Source organism: Poecilia latipinna, unplaced genomic scaffold (genome assembly GCF_001443285.1).
Source record: "Poecilia latipinna isolate Pla-1442-1.1 unplaced genomic scaffold, P_latipinna-1.0 Scaffold498, whole genome shotgun sequence".
Lineage (NCBI taxonomy): Eukaryota > Metazoa > Chordata > Actinopteri > Cyprinodontiformes > Poeciliidae > Poecilia > Poecilia latipinna.
Window position 1 is genome coordinate 368,192 of NW_015113114.1, and position 22,929 is coordinate 391,120.

General features: G+C 39.6%; 1 protein-coding gene across 1 annotated transcript; it reads left to right on the top strand.

Moving 5' to 3' along the window:
* The first annotated feature begins 815 nt into the window (after positions 1 to 815).
* chrna7a (cholinergic receptor, nicotinic, alpha 7a (neuronal)) lies at positions 816 to 22,239 on the top strand. The gene is made up of 10 exons (XM_015040171.1): positions 816 to 1,273; positions 6,078 to 6,217; positions 6,501 to 6,545; positions 8,774 to 8,883; positions 11,237 to 11,316; positions 14,975 to 15,142; positions 15,249 to 15,443; positions 20,124 to 20,210; positions 20,920 to 21,029; positions 21,300 to 22,239. The coding sequence occupies exons 1-10, from the start codon at positions 1,219 to 1,221 to the stop codon at positions 21,840 to 21,842; spliced, it is 1,533 nt and encodes a 510-aa protein (XP_014895657.1). The 5' UTR covers positions 816 to 1,218; the 3' UTR covers positions 21,843 to 22,239.
* Positions 22,240 to 22,929: the final 690 nt, after the last annotated feature.

Genomic DNA, 22,929 nt, shown 5'->3' on the forward strand with positions numbered 1-22,929 from the left:
GGTTTTCGGAACCTTGTTGAATGTTTTCCCATGTCTGAAATAACGGTGAAGGCAAATGAGAGTCCAACAAAGTGTCTGGTGAGCATTAAGTCTAGCGTAACTTGAATTACAAAACGATGATGAAGTAAGGTGAAGGAAGCATTTTCCTGCCAAAATTAATCCATCTGTTGTCTATACGGTGTGGAGTGGAGTGGGGCTGGTACCTATCTACAGCAGGCATTGGGCAAGACGGGCTCCACATGGACAGGTCATCAGTCAATGTCACTCAAGGACAATTTAGAAAGACCAGTTAACCTAATAGTCATTATTTTTGTGGACTGTGGGAAGAAGTTGAAGTAACCCAGTTAAAACCTATGCATGGACATTGAAAACAATACTAAACAGGAAGACACCAAGCCAGGATTTGAATCCTGAGCCTTGTTCCTGCAAGGCAACAGTGCGTCCAACTGCGTCAACGGGCAGTACGCAGATATTATGTTTTATTTAATGCGGTGTTTGTGTTTTTTTCATTTGTTTGTTTTGCAATGTGTTTTTTCTTCTATTTTTTTTTTATCACCAAAATAGATATTTTTGCAGGTAATGCTGAATATGCTTGACCAACGTGATACACACATAACACACCTGAATACAATCTGAATATTTGCACTTGCTCAAAAACGTTTAAAATGGCTCTAAGGGCAGACTTGTGGACCGTCTCGCAACTGTATAATCGGAGTGTAATACCTCTCAGTGACCAGCAGATGTCTCCTTGCTCCACTAACGTAGGACTGTAAAGTGTTGCAATCCTGGTATCTACAGCACAAAATTGCGTCGATTTCAAAACAAAAAGTGTTGGATTATGTTCGACGTATTTGTCCATTAATATTTTTCTTACTATTGTGCAATTGCTTTTTTTTTTTTTTTTTTAAGAAGTACAGAAAGAGAAATTATACGAGGAATGGACGACGGGACTTGTAGTAATGTAATAAATGCTTTGATTGGTTAATCCACTAATGATGAAATAACTTCCCAAACGTTCTCAGAAGATTGTTAAAAGGCGAGCCAAACTCTCGAAGGTGGATCGATCTTATCCAAAAACTGTCCGGCCGCGGACAGTTTATTTGGAGGAGTTTGTGTCTTAGCCGCTGCGCCCTCCCACGCCACCTTCAGTATCATCATCATTCCCGCATCTTCCCGCAGCTCCAGCGATAATCTGTGGGGAAAGCTGATCGGTTCAACATGGATCTGCTGAATTTCATGCTTTTTGTAGGGATCTCCGTCTGCACAGTGAAAGGTAGGCACTCTCATTAATCAGTTAACAACTTCCTTCCAGAGGCAGAGATGAAGATGGAGAGCAAATTTATTTGAAAGCAGATGATCGTGCGTGTGTGTGTTTTTTATTTCCCCCTCCAGGATTTCTGCTTTTCTTGTGAGTAAAACGTTGCTGGGTTGATTCCCTGATTGAACACAACCAGTGTGTCTTATTTTATCTATACAATGTAACCCGTTCTTAAGAATTAAATCTGAATTTTACAACATTTAAATTCATTCGGGAGTTAGTTCGAACTGTATTCATCTCATCTTTTTTTCTGGGACCTGCTGGATTTAAGTCAAATAAAGAATGGAAAAACGGGGGGGGGGGAAATATGCATTTGCGAGAAAAAAAAATGACTAAATGTTTAAACCAAAAATCTTTATAAATTCATCATCAGATCCTCATCCCCCCAAAAAAATCATCATCATCCTGCTCTCCTGTGTTTACAGTGTTATAAGTTTTTTTTTTAATTATTATTATTGACCTCATTGCAGAACATCTATTAATGACACTACGTTAATTTGCCACTATCCTGGCTTTATTTTTGTGAATTGATGAAACTGTGATGCAGCCAGGAAAGAGGTCACTCCACTTCTCTCTCTTTTATTTATTTATTTATTTTTGTTTTGCCAGTCCCATCAGGCCTTCTCCTTTCTAATGACCTTCTGAAGGCACTCCTGCTTGTTGTGGGTGTAAGTTTCAGTCTGTCAGCACTGAACTTGTTGCAACTTCTGCTGATGCGCTCTCTGTGTGACTGATTTAAAGAGGGACCTGCCTGCCTGTAGAGGACTACACTAATGAGTCACTAAGTCTGAAGATGTCAGCACCAGCATCTTCCTAAAGATGGCCTGTATGTTCTGGGTGACAGAAACGCAGATGCAAACAGAGAGATGGCTGCAAAGCTCCAGCTTAAAAAAAAAATAAATAAATAAAAATAAAACCTTCATTATGAGATCGAAATTTTTAGAATAAAAACTTCCATTGTGTCATTTGATGCAACGTCTGTAGTCTAGAAGGACGTATTTAAATCGCCCAAACTATTAAACTGACTTGTTCTGAATTTTGAATAGCAATTCACTAAGAGGCAATCACCCGTTGTTGCTCTTCAGTTTTACACTTTACTGGCTCTTGTTCAAGCAGACTTGAATGTTAGGCAGATGGAAAGAAACGAGTGCATGCACATTGCTGCACACATAAATGCCCGAGCACGTCTTGGGTAAGTAAAGTCCTTGTCTTTCGTTCTGCTGTGCTGAGTGAATTTGATTATAGGGTCAAAAGGATTTGCTTTTGTCCTTCTATAAGTTTGACCTGATTTCCAGCAACGGATCACGTAATAGTAAATTAGGAATGTCCGCTGTGATGTAAATGTTTCCGCAGTGTACTACAGCAACCCGCGCTGATTACACCTCGTTGATTCTCAGGGTGAAACTTGACTATGGTGGGAGCAGAGAGAGGAGGAAGCATCAACAGGGCTTTTGTCCCCCACAAGCTTTCAGCGAATCTTTTATAACGAAAGAAGTGGATGAAAAGGGGAGACTGGAGAGACGTCTACCGAGAGCGCACTCTCGGCCAAATCATCAGGATAATGCGCTTCTCATAGGTGGTTTGGGATAATTGGGCTGTGGCCATTAGTGAAAGTGAAAGGACGGTGCCAGAAACACTCCATAACTCAGGACAAGGAACGACAGTGTGTTAAAATGAGAGACAGGTCTGATTTGAGTTTTCACTGCAAGATGAATCGCATCCAGGTTTCGGAGGTGGATTGGTTTGCCTCGGCTGGGTGTGTTTCAGCACCTTGGATGTGACGACGGTGACACCGACGGACCATTGCACTTTGAATATGCCACACGCTGAAATGTTACAGCCCAAAATACAGAGTAGAGCTGCATATCGGTAACTTCTGAGTCAAATACAATCCTAAAATTCTCTTTTCTGTTTGTTTTAACCAAACCTGCAGATCCAACAAGACTTAGCCATAGGTTTGATCAAAATAATAACCAGAAATTGAATTCGGTGTCAAGCTTTTTTTTTTTTTAAGTGTGTTTTATTGAGATTTTACTTAACAGAACAACACAAACTGAAACTGAAGAATAATCATCAATGACTTCCAGTTTTTTTTTCCTTTTATAAATCTAAATCTGAAGAGTGCAACATACCCATCTAAATCTTATTGTAAAAGCACCATTTACTGGAATCAAAGCTGCAAGACTTTTGGGGTCTGTGTCTTCATACTTTGTCTATCTAGAGCTTGATTTTTTTTTAATTCAAGCTCAGCCACATGGGATGTATGGACATCAGTTTTACAGTTTTGTGTTTAAGTGGTCTTTGACTAGACCATTCAAAGCCATGGATGTTTTGATCTAAACCACGAGACTGTAGCTCTTAGTGTTGAAATCTTAAATTTTCTGCAGCCTCAACAGGTTTTCATCCAGCATTTCCCTAAATTTAACTTCACCTACTTTCCTGTCTCTGCTGAAATTATTTTTCACAGCTTTGCCTCTGTCATGTCTGGATTTCTCTTTGGTCCCCATGATGTTGTTTGTTAGCTAATGCTCTTCAAAAATCTTCAGAGCCCTTCCCAGATCAGCTGCGAAGCGCTGAATTTCTTTCCGGTTATCAGAGTAGAGGGGACTTCTGCTCTCTATGAAGTTTGAGGTTTAATCCTTTCATTAGGTTTTCTGTAGCTAATGCATTTCCTCTCATCTCTGATAGACAGCTTTTGCTCTTGATCTAAAGAAATTGATTGAACGTGGACGAACAGCACAGTCTGAGCCACATAACTTAGTTTGTGCTGTTGACCTTCTGCGACAGCGTGACGCGTTCATGTCTTTATGCTTGTTTTTCAGCACATTCAGATTCTTTGGTGTAAATGGATCACAAGAATCATGTTTGCGTTGATGTTTTATAAATGCATGTCCGTGTATGCATCATCTGAGCCTTTGTTGTAACCTGTTTACTCTGGCTTTTTCTCAAGTTCTATGCAACGTTCAACGCTGAAAATTGCAACCAGTCATTCCCGCCTTACTAGAAATACTATGTTTTCCCATTAAGGTAATCAGTGAAATGTCAATCTGCATGATTGCAAAGCGAATCAAAACATTGGAGGCTGTACATAATCATGCCAGAAGCAATATAAATCAGAAAGAGAAGAAATGCTTGCAGAAGGCTGTTATGAAAGCAACACTAACATTACAACTGATTAAATTAAATTAAATTAAATGTTTACTGTTTTGATGTGCAGTGATTGCTTATTCTTTTCATCCTTGCTGAATTTAACACGAAGAACAAAGCACCACATTCAAATCTATTCATTCCATCCCACCAACACCATAGATGTATTACTCACTTTGAGGTGTGTTACAAATCTGCAGATCCTCACTTTGTTTTTAAACATTTATTTATCGTCGTAAGACAAAAAATTTCGCTTTAACACTAATTAAAGCGTTCAAAATCAACATTGAACTCATGTTAAATGGGAATGAGCTAGGCCAAAATTAAAAGGGTCTACATCGATAGTTACCAAACTGTTGTGTTCTGTGTTTTCTGTGTAGTTATTTTTGAGGTTTTCTGTGTTTAGTTCTGTCTCTGCCCTCTCTTCCCTGTTGATTGTTTCCCAGGTGTGTCTCATTCCCTGATTACCCTCCCTGTGTATTTAAGTCCACCTGTTGTCTTTGTCTCTTGTCGGATCCTCGTCGTGTGTCAGTCTGTTTGTTAGCCCTCCAGTAGAACTGTATAGTGCTGGTCGGTTTGGCTCGGTGGTCAGTCCTTTGTTTCTGTTGCTACCGGTTTAAGCTTTGCTTATGTTCTCTGCTGTGCCACCTGAACTGGTCTGTTTTGAGCTACTGTCTATTAAACCAATCATCATCATCACCTCTCAATCTGGGTCCTGGCTGGGTTTACTCTCGCCACCTCCACCTCTATACATGACACAAACGTCAAAAAAAAAAAAAAAATGTCCAACTCACAAAATAACTGTGAATAAAATTTGTTACCAGAATGTGGTAAAGTCAATTACACAGGGGTATAATGACAACTCAAACTGCTTTAACAGCATTACTGTTTATGTTTAATTGTAAATAAATCTGAGCATTACTGGAAAGTTCATTCATTCCTGCTTCTCAATTCACTTAGCGAAACACATATGAATTAGATGTATTAAAAATATTACATCAAATCAAATTTTAATACAGAAATATGGATTTAATGGAAAGCAAATTCAATACTTGCTTAAACTTGCTTGAAAATAGCCTTCTCAAAAGGTTCTTTGAATAACAGCATAAATGTTCTTTATGATTGTCTCTTTTGTTATTTAGGATGATTTCTGAAAAGAATCTGTTGATTTGACTCCAAATGAGGATCCAAGCCTAACTTTGAGAACTATTGGTCTATTCTAGCTGAGAAGTAATTAATGGTCCAGAAGCAATAATCTAACAAACCCTTAAACACACAGAACGACATCTATATCCAGTTACTACCTGAACCGAAGTCCTTCACATCATGACACTTTGTGAATTCATAGCTTTTAGCACAATACGGCCAGTTGACATGGTAACCTTCGTAATATGTGCGTCAGGTTGCTGGTTGAGGGCGCACAACAGTTTCTATTCATGGATGCCACATTTTTTTCCAAATGATAACAGCATGGCATTCAGGCTTCTACGAACCTGAATGGCATAAAAAAAGTTATCAGAATATGTGTTATAAAAAGAAAACTGGCTGTGACCTTATGCAACATCTGTAATTAATAGAGCATTGATTAACTACTCACTCTTTCCTTCTGCAGTTTCTCAACAAGGTCCATCTCAGCGCAAATTGTACAGTAATCTGATGACCGGGTACAACCCGCTGGAGAGACCGGTTTTCAACGACTCTCAGAGCCTCACGGTTTACTTTGGCCTCAGCCTCATGCAGATCATGGATGTGGTGCGTAAATGATCTGTTGCAATAAAAATATTCCTAAACTCGTCTTCTGCAGCGACTAACACCCAGTCCGATGTAGAAATTAGAAACTAGAAAAATGGGAGAAATGTTATTTTCTACTGTTGCAGGCATGACAGAAATTTCCTTTAGAAGCATTTTAATACCAAAATCGCGATCTGTGAAGCTAGCCTGGTCGCTTACTTACTGTTTTCTGTTTCTGAAATGAGAGAAAACATTGAAGCAAACAGCAAAGTGTGCAAATAACGATTTATTAATTTATCAACAGGATGAGAAGAACCAGGTTCTAACAACCAACATTTGGCTTCAGCTGGTAAGAAGTTATTTTTTTCATGCATAAAAGTCACAGTAAAGATGTTTATGATTCAATAACAACATGCATACAGACTTTGTCACATTACGTCAGACTTCACTGAATTTTATTTGGATTGTATGGGACAGGTCAACCCATTTTTCAAGTTTAAATTTTTTTTTCTATGTTTTTGTTTACAAAATGTATGGTATGGCCATGCTATGTTGCCCCTGAGGCAATTCTTTAATGAAAAACCAGCTGCACGTGTTTGCTACAGAAGAAAGTCTTTGTCCATTCTTTTTTGCAAAATAGCTCAAGGTCAGTCATTTGGCGTGGAGAGGATATGTGCATATGGACTTTGACTAGGCTGTTTTACCATATTAAAATCTGGTTTAAACTTTTATCTTGTCATCCTGGTTTTATTTTACCACATCACCTTTGACATGGTTGCTGTATCTTCCTTGATTGTCCCATTTGAGCTTTCGAATCTCTGCTGCTTAGGTCTGTCCCCCTCCCCTGTATGTTTCGAGGATGTGAACGTTCACGCAGGGCACTGTGTCATCATTTTTCTTAATATCAATTATCATGTGAATAGTTTTGCGATCTGAACCCATCCGAGCTTGCGCAGGATGAGAGGGAAAGCTGCAGCCGACTCAGTTGTTAAATTATTTGCAGATAATTTCATACGAACAATTCCGCTTCTTCATTTAAGGCTTTATAGCTCTTTACGGCGCAAAATTACTCAACAGATTGACGTTTTATTTGTTGGGTATTTTAATCGGGGAGCCCTAGAGACGTGGTTTGTTCACCTACTGGAACATAAATATGAATTCTGCTAAAATGCGTTATTCACATTTAAATTTTTGCAGTATTTTTTTTTCTTTTCTGTCCATCTTCCACGGGAGCAATAAAAGCCTTTCTCCCTTGTGCGGTGAAATGAAGTGTATGAACACTGGAGCTTTATTGCGGCTTGTCCGTTTTGTGACACCATACTTCCCTTCTGCTGCATCGTCAGCAAGCTCTCCCGATGCTGCTTGGCCTGGTTTAAATCACTCTCTGGAATCACAGCAGCAGTCTGACACGCACACACACACACACACGCGCACAGAAGCACCAGCTCAGACAGCAACCTTTGGATCAACGATTTGTTGGCACTGATTTAGTAATCTTGGTGAAAAACCCAAGAGAAGAAAACTTGAACCTCCCAAAGATGCATTCAATATCACAAGATAACTCCGAAAGCTCAAACTCGATCAAAGAGTTTCCGTAAATAGATCATACATGCTTAGCCTTTATCTATTACCATAATATGCTTATTAATAGGCAATATCATTAAAAGTTGGCTTTTTTCAACTCAAACTCAAAAATATTCATGTCTCTGAACTAATGCGATGCTGCATTGTGTTTAATTGGATCGCACATTCGCAAGCATTTAGGAAATACTGCATTTTTGCGAGTAAGTTTCTCTGTGAAAAAAAGCTGTTTTAAACCAGACCAGTGAGTCTTTCGGTGTGCTTTACTCAGCCTTTAAACACTGACCTTTATGTCCTTTCATGCTGATGACAGCCATTGTTTGAACACCACGGTGTGAATCAATTAAAGTAGGACTACAGGGCAGATTTCAAAAAGGCCCTTTATTAAAAGCTATTTATTCAAGAAGTATCGATAACGAGTGGGCCGTGCAACCTGCGGCACTCTGATCCTGTTACAGACTTTTAGGTTTTGCCTAAACGTATCGATTTGATCCCATAAGGCAAAAGGCTGCATAGAGCTGTGTTCTGTTAGATCAAATTTCTCAAATTGTTTGAATCATTGTATTTATGACGAGGCTCCCTTTAGAATGAATCAAAACTTCAGTTGTTGTTTTTGGGTGAAATGATTTTGCTGCTTTTGCGCAGATCGCTCCAGTCTCTCTCTGCAAACATTCCCGGTGAATTAATTGCATTGATCCCTTCACTTTTCCTCCTTCTGCTGTTATTATGCGCCGTTATTATGTCAAAATCTCAACTGCTTTCCTTATGCTAAACGTAATGACAAACATAATTTCTCTGAGACACTCTACTGAAGATTAAACTCGGCTCCTGGTTGCACAAATTCGCCCACAAGCGGCGCTTTCTGTCGGGTTAAAAATGTCACTGCAGCATGAAGAGTTCTCTTAAATCCCAGGTTTATCAAAGTGGAGCTGCGCATATAGAGAACGTAGAGGGGACATGTGCCTGATGAATATGTTATGGTTTTACATTTCACAGTACTGGAATGACCATTACCTCCAGTGGAACCCACTGGACTACCCGGGCGTGACCAACGTGAGATTTCCCGACCATCTCATTTGGAAACCAGACATCCTGCTTTACAACAGGTTGGATTTAAAACACCACACTGCCCGTCTGGTAGCTCCGTAAATCAGCGGTTCCCAAACGTTCAAGCTTCTGACTCAAAAAAAAAAAAAAATCATGTAAATATAAGAGAGTCGTGACCTCTAGCTCATACAGGCATTCTTACTGAGCCAGTTAAAAAGAGGCACAATGGCAACACAATCAGCATCAGCAAATATGTTTACCAAACATGTGTGCTTTGGCTTAATCTCTATTCACAACTCCATTAGTGAAGCTTCTGAAAGAGCTGAGTCCTGTGTACGAGAGTCTTTTTTTTTTTTTTTATGCAGACAATATTGATGCGACACAAATTGGACATAAATTGACGTTTGTTGATTAGCGCTGCATCGTTTATTATCCTGGGACTGATTCATTGATGAGGTTGACCAAAAGGATGTCAGGATCTGTTATTGTGCCACTCTGTAACATTCTGAACTTGAAGCAATTTCCACATTTAATAAATTCAATTAAAATGTAAAATAAGAAGCTAGACGTTGGCTAACGCTATGAACACAGGATAGATCTCCTGAATTGGTAAATTAGATTGGAGCATGCAAGTTTTGGCCATCTTGCTTTCCATCATTTTTCTAGACTTTTTGGGGCTGCTCTTATGCTTTTTAGCTCACTTAAGCAGATGATTATTGATTTTTACACGTCTCTGTTCATTAACCCCCAAAAGATCCATTTACAGGCTGTTTTCAGCCACCAGAGTTTTATTAAAAATGTGCTGCTATTGCAAAGACTCTAACCTCTAAACTGACTCCCCATATAAAAGATCCACCACAATAGGCATGAGGCACTTTTTCCCCACATCCTTTGTAGTATTGCTGAAATCTCCGTTTTGGGCTCATCTGACCAAAGCACACAGTGCCAATTAAAGACCCCATTGCACCAAACTCCATGCATTTATTTTTTTTGATGATTGGGCAGAAAAGGTCTTTTTGCTGGCATGCTTTTCGAAACAACCAATTGATAATTAAAAGGCATCTAGAGGTTGCTACGCAGCCTCACTGACACTCATGGCCCTTCATGCTGCCGTTCAGAGCTTTTCAGATGCTTTTTCTTCCCTTATCATCGTGTGGCAACATATATCCTCTTCTAGCCTTGATCCACTTGTTCCAGTAAAAAGAAAAAAACAAAAACTTTTATAGGTTTAGGTTAGAAGCTGTTTTCCTTCAAGTCTTTTCCCTTCTTATGAAGATTATACATTTGCATAACTTGAATGACATGCTGTCTTGTCGTTCCCATTTCGAAGAAGAGAAATTGGCATTTGTGTCACTTCACGTTTACGCGGCGCGGGAACAGGAAGTCGTGGATTACTAATTAAAATGTTTTAGCCACTCTTTTTAATGTCACTCGCCAGAACAGTAACGTTCAGATTGACAGAAACGCGTTAGTTACATTTATATGAAATGAACTCCTATGAGTTCTGCTGGGGTTTGTGTTGAAAACAATTATCCCTCATGTGTTTTATCTCAGTGTGAGGTTATGCCACTGCAGTATTAATTTGTTGTGTTTGTTTTTTATTTTTATTTTAGAGCTTTCATTTTTAATTTGAACAAATTCATGACAGACTGATATATTTCTACTGGACGGGTTCGGTTACATTTGTAATCAATCGATCCTGCTGATGTGTCGTTCTTTTTAATCCTCTGATCGTTTCAGCGCTCAGAAGCTCCATGCTGCTGTAAAGCTTCATAAACACATTTTAAGCATTGAAACAAAAACTAAGAATATAAAATTGATTCATTTTTCCAAAGTCACGACTCGCTCATCATGGAGGCAGTTTTTAAGACAAGAACGTTACAATTCAAGGTTAGCTTGTTATATATTCAGGACCATCTAGATCCGTGATCTGGAGCAGTAAATCATCTTGACAAATGAATAAAATTCTATTAGAGGAGATAGGAGAAAGGGCTTTTATTATAGGTCCCTAATGGAAAGAGCACCAGAGATCACCATTAATCAACGTTTAAAGGTTCTGAACAACCAAATTACAAGCACTCAACTAAGGGGGAAAAAGTGCTGGGCCTTATTTTTCATTGTGCTCAAAAGTCAGACGTTTTGGGGTCAAACTGCTTTCTGTTTTAACTTCGGCTTAACATGTCATCATTGCCGGGCGGGGGAGTTCATTTGGAAGTGATATGTAGATGCTTTCGGGGAAGGACGAGGATAAACGCCAGGGAGCTGTAATTAGCACTGCACCTCGCACCCACAAGCGATGTATAGATACGAACATCTGCTCTCAACAACTGAGAGTGTTTGAAGCCATGCTCTGGTTGCAGATGAAACTCTGACTGTGTCTCTGTGTTTGTTTGTTTTTTATCCTGTTTGCAGTGCAGATGAAAGGTTTGATGCAACATTTCACACCAACATTTTGGTCAACTCCTCAGGCGCTTGTTCGTATCTTCCTCCAGGTGAGAATTTTAATCTCCGCTCGTTTGTCAGATCTTAACCACCAGCGGACATTATTGACATTATTGCTCTGGTGTTTTGTGTATCATTGTGAAAATATTACTCTGAAATAAGTTTGCTCTGCTTACCCATAACTAAACATTATACTCTGCTTCTAATGCAAAGCTTAAGATAAGCCGGCTAGACCGTAGTGTTATTACTATGGCTGGTTTATGTGGGTTTTAAAAGCAAAATATGATGCAATCTGTATGACATCTTTTCTCTACAAGCCTTTTTGTTTTAAGCGAACAATTGCTGAAATCTGATCTTAAATTAATCTGTGCAATGAACCTGCTGACCCCCTGGAGGAAATGCTAACTATAAAAAATATTTTTGCATGCCTTATGACGGAATAAATGTACACAAGGACTGGGAGATGATGACTTGGAGGAGGAAGAATAAAATATTGCTCTAGTTTCAGAGAAAAAAGTAAAAAAAAAAAAAAAGAAGTTTGGATCCTTTTACAGGAAACTGCTGAACAAATTGAGTCAATCCGAACTTCTGCTGCATCAGAATCGTTGGATGCATTTTAAAACGGCCCATCAAATATGTAGTGTGATCCACACAGTTTTGATCATTAAGTTTTATTTTCTGCTTCAGTTAACTGGTGTCGCTTCAAGATAAAAAAAAAACAAAAAAACGTCCCTCTACATGGCATCAGATTTGTAGTTCAGAGAGAAAAGTTGCCGCTTGATTCAGTCATCTCTGGAAAATACATGCTTTTGTACTGTTAGCTTTTACATCTCAGAATATATTTAAATTTTTTATTGTGACATAGTCACCCAAAGTGAATCCAGCTCTAAAAATTATGCTTGTTTTGAAAGCCATCCCAGTACCATAACATTATTTACAATAGGGTATAAAGTTTAAAGTTTACTTAATCTTTCTCTACACAATCTGACCTAAACAGCTTTAAGTTAAACCACCTAGCAGAATTACAATTTTTTTTTCTACCTCTTGATTCAAGTTCACTTTGGTCTCACAGGTTTGCAATAAACCTCAAGTGAGTTCAAAGTTCAATTATACATCAGACTGACCTCTGATGTCATCATTTATACAACAAAAACTAACCAAAGTGGGAGGGAAAAAACAAAACGGCAGCTTTAATAATGACAGTTTTTTCTCTTCCACTCTTTCTCTATGTTTCTTCTTTCATTTAAAGATTAAAGTTTAAAATATATGAATGTTCTTGTAGTTATGTACTTAAGCAAAGCTTAAGATACATTGGTTTAATTAGTTTGGAAATAAGTCATGTCAGCTCTGGAATAGAAGCAGACTGCCTCATAATTTGAGACATCTGTTGTATGTTGTCTGAGCTTCAACTTTTTATATACAAGAAAAAACATTAATTTATTAGGAAACGGGTGTTAATTTGATAAATGTGGCTCTAATGATCTGACTAATTTGTTATTTATTTATTTGTTTGATTCGAACAGACGATCAAAAGCAAAGACAGAAAAAAATAAGACCTGTAGCCAACACTGACATGGCTAATAAATACGTTTTGGATATTTTGACATTAATATTTCAAATAAATTTTTAAACTCTGGCAGCATCTCGGTCTTTGCTTTTAAATCATTATCATGTTTTCTAAAATTTGTTGATAAAGCTCCTAAAAGTAATTCTGAGTAATTCTTTTTTATATTGACTCACCAGTATTATTAGCTACCTAATGGTTACCAAATGTCAGACATATCGTCAAAGAACTCTTAAATTATTCCCGAACTTTTTGCAGAAATGTCTGATGTTAGTTTAAAACTGCCACTTTTCTCATCTCCTATCACAAATAGCTGTGCTACTTTAAATGATCACTTGCTTATAGAAAGTCGATTTCTGATTATATTTTTATTTCTCTCTTCTCTGCCACAATAATTGTATTTCTTTTAATTTACCCAACAGGAGACAATCAGAAGAACGAGTTGACTGCACCTCGTGACATTTTGAGCCACACATAAAATAACAAGTGTGGACTAAACTTAACTAAGTCAACAAAGTTTTAATATGCGCCTTTTAATTCTGTGTATTTTTGCATGATGTAATATAACTTGTAAGAGCCTTAACACACATCGATGCAGCAGTACAGGAAGTGTTGGAACTACACTCTGCATGACGAAACTCTTTTCCCGATCGACATCTTGTAGCCTGGTTAAAGACACAACGTTCCTCTAAAACCATAAATAACACATGCATGCCCAAACACTGATTTACATGAGGGAACTTACTGAAACTGAAGGCCTCAATGACACAGCCAGTAATTACTGCTTCCCTTTGGCAGGCTCCTCTTCCCACTTTATCCCTTACAATGCAAAAACCCTTGGCCTACTCTGCTGCAGCATCTTAATCAATACCAACGTAAATAGCTCCATCACTGAACCTAGTCCGAATTGATTGCATCTGGCAAAAGCAAATTACCTCTCAACTTTACTCCAAACTGACCCTCTTTTAAAAACTGGCACAAAATAATGACACGCTGCAATCGGCCACGCGGCTGTAACAAATGAGTCGAACGTACACAAATGTGACCCGCAGCCTGCAGATAAATCATTGAAGCTTCCCGACATTTATATTTTACTATTGAGGGTTTTATGGCAGTGAATAAGAGCTGTTCTGTTTGTTTGCCGCCCATCACTTTTCATCTTCTTTCCATCTCTATCGTTTTCATTGCAGTGGGTGAGGGAAGAGATCTTGTTTACTGCCAGCATCTCATCTTTCTTAAATATGGATGGGAATTGCTGTGGCTGTCTCCAAGAATTAGTCTTCTCTTTTATCCTGTTGTCAATTTGAATTTTTTGGCTCTTTGCTGGATGGATGAAACCGTGACTCGATGTCTTCCTGGAATAAAAACTCTCTGCTGCCTCTCCTGTTGGTTTGGCATTGTTGTATCATTGTCATGTGTTTTTTTTTGTTTTGTTTTGTTTGTTTGTTTGTTTTGAGTTCCCTTATTGCATTTTGTCAGGTCAGAGAGTGGGAAGAAATACTGACTCTCAAAAGTTTACACACCCATGTCAAATGGGGAAAAAAAAGTTCAGAAGAAGAAACCTAAAAAAAAAATAAGAGAGGGAAGTTACCTGTATATTTCTGAAGTAGCACAACAAAAATCAGTGATTTTGACTGCCAAAAAAGAAAAAGAAAAATCACAAAATCCAATATTTTCTTGTTCAAGCAAGCAAGTACTGGGAGAATCCTTGAATTTTATCTTAGGCTGTTTATTTTTCCCTGCACTTGATGTAAAAGTAAGAATAAACACTGAACTAAAAACAAATGTTCCCAGTTAAACACCCAGGCTGTTGCAGATGTTCTTCTGTTTGAAATTTATTTTTGCTAGTTGTAAAAGTTACACCTCATGATAAAGGAGGAAAAGGTGTCGAGGGACGACACACGCTCTGAAGCGGCAGAGCAGGCGCTTTCTGTGCAGAGGCTATTAGTCTTCCACGCAGCCATCTGGGGTTTGACGCCTAGCCTTGGGATCCTCGCTGCAGGTCTTCTCTCCTTTTCTCTCTACCTGTTTCCTGGCTCACAACTTTTAACAACTTGGCTGCAGAGAATATCAAGTTAAAGTGTTTTATGTACATATATCCATCCAAGATCAAAGGGGTATTCTGTGTCCGTCACCACAAACAGGCATCTTCAAGAGCACCTGCTACATCGATGTCCGTTGGTTCCCCTTTGACGTCCAGAGGTGTGATCTGAAGTTTGGCTCCTGGACGTACGGAGGCTGGTCCCTGGATCTGAAGATGGTGGAGGCAGACGTCACTGGCTACATCGCCAATGGAGAGTGGGATCTTGTTGGTAAAAGGGTGGCCTTTTTGTCATTACTCAGGGTTTTGCTTTTCATCACACTGCTGCTTTAACAGATTGGGTTTTTTTGTTTGTTTTGTTTTGTTTGTATTCACAGAGGTACCAGGTCGAAGGAACGAGCGTTTTTATGAATGCTGCGACGAGCCCTACCCTGACATCACCTTCACAGTGGTGATGAGAAGACGGACTCTCTACTACGGCCTCAACCTGCTCGTCCCGTGCGTCCTGATCTCCACCCTCGCTCTGCTCGTCTTCCTCCTGCCGGCCGACTCTGGGGAAAAGATCTCACTGGGTCTGGGGAACCGATGCACACACTCGCACCGACATATGAGCAAAATAGCGCAGATCTGCTGATTTAGAAACCTTTGCAGGTTGTCATCCTTCAGAGGAACATTAAAATGTTGAACACGTACTGTAAGAAAGTGCAGAGCTGAATTTTTAGAATAATTATCGAATGCCTTTCAAGTTTGGGTTTAGCTGTCTTCCATTAATTATGCAGAGTTGTCTGAAAACGCTAAGCCTGACTAAATCTTGCAACCTTCTGCAACTTTATAACCTGCTAAACTAAATATCTAAGACAGTGTTTCTCAACCCTGGTCCTCAGCGCCCCCCTGTTCTGCATGTTTTAGATGTGCCTCTTTTACAGAACAGCTGATTCAAATGATTGCATGACCATCAAGTACTGCAGAAGCCTGTTAATCACCCAGAGATACAAGTCAGGTGTGTAGCAGAAGGGAAAAACCTAAAACATGCAGGACAGGGGGGCGGTGAGGACCAGGGTTGAGAAACACTGGTCTAAGATGTTTTTAGGAGTAGAAAGTACTTAGAAAACCTTATTCAATGCACAACCCAAGGTAACACCACTTCTCTGCTTGATGTGACAGTGTAGAAACTGTAGAAAATACAAAAGCTTCAATTTTGTTTCATATTTTTCTTCGTGTCATCATCAACAGATGAGTGACAGGACGCTGAAATGAAGTGACAGAAATCAAAACAAATGCTCCTCTTCTGTTCCGGTGTTACGGTTCAGTGCTGTTTTAGTGCAGAACTGTAACAAAACGTGGGTTCAGTCTGAGTCTTATTTGGCTTTGCTGCATCCTGAGTCACATTTCATCTACACTAGTCAGAGAAAACAGTCAGTAGTTGACGGGTTATCAGAAGAGAGCCGTCGATACAAGTTTTTCTTACTTCTGTCAGTTATTTAAGTCAAGTTCACGTTGCTGTTCTTGGGGTTAAGCTAATGGGTGTACAGGTTTGTAACCAGATGTATGGCCAGTCAATGTCCTGATGCAACATCGGATGCTTTAGAGACATATTTTTGGCATAAATATTTACGGCTGTCAACGGAGTGCGTGTCATACTCTGCCTTTAATTGGGTTACTATTACGCGTTGTTGCATTGTTCATTTACTGAACAAGACATGTCAACCAATGTTTTTATTTTGACTACTGACCTTTAAAGATAATAACACTGATTACCTCTTCGTCATGGTGCTTGTTAGTAGGGCAGATATTTTATTTAGTCCTTGGTGGGTTTTTTTTATTAAAAGCTAGTTTGCGAGGGCCGACTTGTGATGTGTAGATGGCTGTCTTTCTGTGGTCTGTATCTCTAGAAACTGGTTCCTGGATGAAACTCTGAAAAAACAATGAAACAACTACAGGTCTTACTATATCTTAAACTGGGGAAGAATTTAATGCCGTTTATGAATGAAGGCTCTAGCAATGCAAAGTGTTTCACAGTCTGCTGTATGTCCATTAGGATGGACACACTGTTCTCTGACAGCAGAGGACTCTTCATGGAGCGCTCTGCCATAAAGCATGCCTCATTGGCTCCGGCCTTTTTTGGTAGCAAATAGGAAACTAACTTTTACGCCAGTAAGTCGTAATGTTATGTCCAATCGGTGTGTGGCAGATTTAAAGAGTTTGGGGAAACAAGTAATTGTTCGTTCGTTAGTGAAAGTTCTGTGCATTTGTGTGTTTCTTCTAGCGTTCATAATTGGCAAGTTGCTCACTGAATTATGCTTGACTACATAATTGTAGACAATTATGTTTACATGCTTACCTGTTAACATTGTCATCAAAGTGATGCTAACTGGGAATGTTGACCCTCTGTCACTATAGACTTGGTCTAATTTGAATTATTTTAGGATAAAGTGTGAACTTAGATTGAAACTTTGCCAAACAAACTGGTTGTTGTTAGATCAACTTCATTAAAGGTATCTGCTGGATAGATGATATACTTCTTCCTGCTGGTTCCCCACCTCTCTCATTATTGGACCTTCCCGACTCAAACAAACTAATACCCCACTAAACCCCAACCTCCAGCCCCACCTACCTTCCTCCAAAGACACACCACCACTAGCACAAACACTTACTCGGCAGCATGCACGTTTCCACCCTTACGATCCAATTGGTTCCTTGAGTTTATCTTATTTAAACAAATTTCTCTCAAACACAGTGAGAAATTGTTTAAATCAAACAAGTTTCACTGAATTTTGAACCAAGCCAAAAGTGGCACAGTGTAAAATCAACATAAAGGGCAAGCAGGAGACAAGCAACGAACAAGTGAATTTGTATGGGGACATTAAAGCCTGACATGATAAACTCCTGAACCAAGTTGAGACTCGACTCGTAAATCCAACCAGTTTCGTGTCCCAAAAAGAGTCTCAGACAAGACTTTGAACAACATTTCCCGATTGGTAAGTTTGTTTTCTAATAAAGTATGACAATAAGACACGTTTTTGAAAGTTCTGACAGTTTCTCTTATTTAATTTTTTTAAATGTGCACTGAGATGTAGTTCAGAAACATCCATCTTATAAAAATAATATGTTTGGACTTTCTAAGCCTGTCAGACCTGTAATGTTGCTTTTTTATCCCTATTATTTTATGTCTTTTTATCCATTTCACTCCTACCAGACCTCCGTGCCGCTCCTTCCACCCTCTTTTGAGTTTTTCTATTATTCCCCTCCTGTCAGACGCCGCTCTATCCTGGCCTCCTGCCAGGCTGATTAGAACTGTGGCATGTTCACGCTACTAACCTATCGGTTAAAAATAGTCAAATAATTAAGTCATTTATGACCAGAGCACTTCAGACTTCACAGCCGAGCCTTTTTATTTTTCTTTTCTCCATCGAAAACATCTTAATATCCCTTTCCACTTGTCTTGTGGGTAATCACCCATTCAGGCTGAACCACTGGTTTGTTATTCACTCACTTCCTTTGTAGCCTTGTGAGCTGAGCAGATAATCAACGCTGGCTGCCTGACTTAATTGTCTGATCAGGAAAACAGAGCAATCTCATCTCGGTTGTCACAGTTGAACTGGGAGCGTTATGAATAAGTGATTAAGGCTGCATGAAAGCAGGTTTTGCGGTTGAATAGTGATTTTTGTTGTACGGCCTGCGCTGTCTGTGGGAGAGAAGGGCATTGATTTATGCGGCTTCCTCAAATACGCTGCAGCTGGTTCCCATCATTAACCTCGCTGCGGAGCCAGATGTGCGAACCGGTGTGTGTTCCCCCCCTCCTTCATATACATTCCCTCTGATGTGTTGATTGCTAGAGGAAATATGAAATGAGACTCGCCCGTTTGAAGTTGATAGACTATTATGCGGATCACACTGGAAAGCTTCTCATCTCCAACGATGGATCTCTGAGGAGCTGAAGCTTATGTTAAAACTGCCTGCTTGCGTCCTGGCACGTGTGCTCGTCAAACTGGAGTCAACACATCGACCTGTCAACTCAATGCCTTTTTTATTAGGACGTTTTGAACACTTTTGAGCGATGGCTGCAGTAACTCAGCCACGAGAACGACCCCATTTAGCTACTGATAGATTTTGGATGAGACGTAGCCCGGGGCAAGCCGCTCCACTTGCTCCTCAACTCCCCCAGTCTGTTCGGCAAAAACTCCCAGTAGCTGTTCATTATAACTTATCAGAAACTTTTATCTGTTCAACACCAAGTCAGAAACTTTGAATCAGAAACCAATCTCGTTATCATAATCCCCTAGCAGTTGTTTACATCGTGAAAACGTAAAGATCATAAAAACATCATGTGGTCAACAGCTGCGAAAGCCAATGACAGATGTTACATTTTTGCAAATTGCCATTGTTAAAATCGTCAATGCACAAATGTGCAATTTTTACATTTATTATGGAACAAAAGCAAATCTAAACAGGTGAATTTTTAAAACTCAATGTTTCAGCTGTTTTGTGGGTTTTTTTGGAAGTTTGTTCCAGATTTGAGGTTCATAGAAACCGAATGCCTGATGCTGCAATGGTTTGCAAACATTGCTTTGTTTCTTATGCACAGGGTGAGAATACAGGCTCAAATTATTCATGCTTGTGTATTTGACACCTTTGACAATCTTCTTGAAGTTATTGCTACTGATATTTTGACTTGGTTCACACTAATCCAGGTTTTTAAGAATATTCTTTTATTTGCCCGTAGGGTTTTATCTTTCCGAAAGCTTAATCTTAGCCTGGTTAATCCTTTCAAAAGTTGCCTTAGTTCAGCCTTCAACAATTAGGATTTTCAGGAACAGTAGCAAGAGAAGCATCAAGGCTCAAATCTGCCATAAACTAGAGACTGCTGGACTATCAATCCTTCTACGCGCAGTGAAGCCAGTTTCTCACCACCGCCGGCTAAAAGGGTACTGACGAAAAAATAAGTTGTCTCTGTTCCAAACTCAGTGCTTAAAACTTCAACTGAGTTTTAAACACTGACATTTCCATGTGAAATTTGCTGCTTCTCACATGGACAGATCAAACACCTTCTGGAAACGTGTTTTACAGTTAGACATGACAAAAATGCTGCTATTTGCCACAATTAGTAGAATGTCATAAGGAGTTAAGTTGAGGCTTTCAACTCCAAGGTCTTAATTCCTCTTAAGACTAATTCAAAAGGTTGTGACACCTTCATCATTGCCGTCTGGATGCTTTTCGTCACATTCGCACTGAGATTTGCTTTTCCTTCTCAGGCATTACAGTTCTGCTCTCCCTGACGGTCTTTATGCTGCTAGTTGCAGAGATTATGCCTGCCACATCAGACTCTGTGCCTTTAATAGGTAAGTCCGGCTGAAGTTGAAAGCAGCTGCTACGGTTGTCAACCACAATCAATGAAAAAGCCCCGGTGAAAACCCCTGTCATCTTTTTTTATTTTTTTTATTTTTTTTTAATGTGTTTCTCTGAAATCACAGTGTGGCCAATTTGAGCAGCCATCCAGGATTTGATCATTCCTTTAATTCAGAGCTGAGTCATCCTAGGTGATATTTCTGCAATACACAGAGAAAGCTTTTCTCTTTCCATTTTTGTGTGAGACTCAGGAAACTACAGACAAATCTAACGCGCGAAAGGGGTTTTGAACTTTTCAATAGTTTGTCACATTTCCACCACAAACCTCTGTTTTTAATTGAAAATCTAAGAGATTAACACGAAGAGGCTCTCAATTTTGATGTGAAAGTGAAACGGGAAATTTTATTTTACATTTTTTTTAATGCACAGCAATCTGAAAAATGTTGTGCATTTGTATTTAACCCCTTTTTCCCTAATGCTTTGTAAAATCACTTTCGGCTCCACCTGGAACTCTTCCAGGTCAAATACTGGTTGGTATTTTTCTAGGATCATTATTTATGTGTTATGTGGAATTATTATTGAGTGGTTCTTCAATGTTAAAATTTTATTTTCCCACAAAGCAGTCTCATTTGATGCTTGTAATCGTTATCTCAGCTGGCTTCTAACGCAGCTTTCTGGGTCTTCACTTCTTCCTTTCCTCAGCTGAATACTTTGCCACAACCATGGTGATTGTTGGTCTGTCTGTGATTGCAACTGTTTTGGTCCTGCAATATCACCACCACGATCCTGACGGAGGAAAGATGCCAAAATGGGTGAGTCTTCCGATTTTTATTGTTGCTTACAATCTGTGTGGTATTTATTTTACAATGATTACATTTACATTTTAACTAAGCTGTTTTTACTTCAGCTGTTGACAAAAATAATCATTGCACATATTCCCGGGCACTACCTGAGGACGACTCAGGCTCTGACATTATCATCACTGTCGTCGATGAAAACACAAATTGTGCAGACTCAGCAGAACTATTGCATACAACTCGTAAGGAAATGATATTTGCCTTCATTATTCTGTGATCTGGTAGACCCGCGTCATCCTGTTGAACTGGTGTGCCTGGTTCCTGCGCATGAAGCGCCCCGGTGAAGACAGAGTGCGCTCAGCCTGCCACAACAAGACCCGACGGAGCAGCCTGACCAGCATGGACCTCAACGCCAGCAGCTCCGTCTCCCAGTCCACCAACGGCCACATGCTCTACGTCGGCGTCCGCGGCCTGGAGAGCATCCACTGCTCCACGGCCGCCACCTCTCCCGATTCCGGGGTCCTCTGCGGGCGGCTGATCGGACGAGCCGGCGAGGACGAGTTGCTCCTGCCATCGAGTCAGAGCCCCAGCATGGGGTACATGGAGCTGGAGCTGGCCAAGATCCTGGACGAGGTGCGGTACATCGCCAAAAGGTTTCGTGACCAGGACGAGGACGAGACCGTGTGCAACGAGTGGAAGTTTGCCGCGTCTGTCATCGACAGGCTTTGCCTCATGGCTTTCTCTCTCTTCACCATCCTCTGCACCATCGGGATCCTCATGTCGGCACCCAATTTTGTAGAAGCCATTTCCAAAGACTTTTTTACATGAGGTGATTGAAATAAAATTTTAAGGTAACAAAAAAAAAAAAATCTGGCACTCTGCTAATGAAATCAGGCATAAATTCACAGGGCAGTAATCTGGATACAGCAATTTCTTCTGTTTACAAATGCATATAATGATAAAATGTTCACGGTTTCTCAAAACTGAGTGAAATTAAAAATCAGTTTGCAGTGTGAAAATAATGAAACAAATCCACTGCATTATAATGTGACACCACCCCACACTTTGAAGAAAACAAATGCTATCTCTTTGGACTGTCTGACTATAAATCCGATTGCTATCATCAGTGTAATTTGTGAAAAATGTAGCTTTGGTTTGCTGTGTGATTTCTTCATTGTAATGTACAGTTTTGCTAAAATATAATAGCAGTCCAACATTACAGACCAGAAATATTTATATCTACACGGCATTTTACCAGAAGGTATAGAAGAATAATAGAAAACTTGCAGCACTCATCACCTGCAAGCTGTTGATTATGTGTAAACTGTCAGCAATTGGATGAGGAGGTGGGGGGTGCGTTCTAACAGTGACGCCATTCGGGTTTGAAACATTTGGATTACTACATACGTTACATTATTTAAAAGCCCTTAACTGTCACCCCAAAAACAGTGTAAGTCAGTGGGTCCATGGGGACAACGGTGTCCTCGTCACAGCTAAGGGGTTAAACATCTTCAGCCCAGGATGTTTTTCCCCACCCAAGGTTTGTCAGAGCTTCTCAAAAGCAGCAAGGCTTCACATTGGTGTTTTCTGATCATCACAGTTGTCATAATAAACTGTAGACCTTATTTAGCCAACATGAAGCTGAACATTTTGCTGAATCTTGGCTACCTTGTCTACTCAGTGGTCCATTGGCACAATAGTTTTCCGTTTTCTTCGGTGTCTTTTTGATATTGGCTATCATTTCAAGGTCATTTTATTGTTTTACGTGATTCATTATATGCTCTCCAATCAGCTTCTTGAAAGAAGAATGGGCTAAAACCATCATGAGCAACTTTTGGTGAATTCATCCTTAGCCAGAAATACACATCGACTGGCCTAAAGAAAAATGTCGCCAATCTTTTTTTTTAGAACCGAT

Coding starts and splice junctions, on each gene's coding strand:
- chrna7a (XM_015040171.1), top strand. CDS start 1,219: ATGGATCTGCTGAATTTCATGCTTTTTGTAGGGATCTCCGTCTGCACA. Junction 6,546..8,773: donor CCAACATTTGGCTTCAGCTG/GTAAGAAGTTAT, acceptor TACATTTCACAG/TACTGGAATGACCATTACCT. Junction 15,143..15,248: donor TGGAGAGTGGGATCTTGTTG/GTAAAAGGGTGG, acceptor TTGTATTCACAG/AGGTACCAGGTCGAAGGAAC.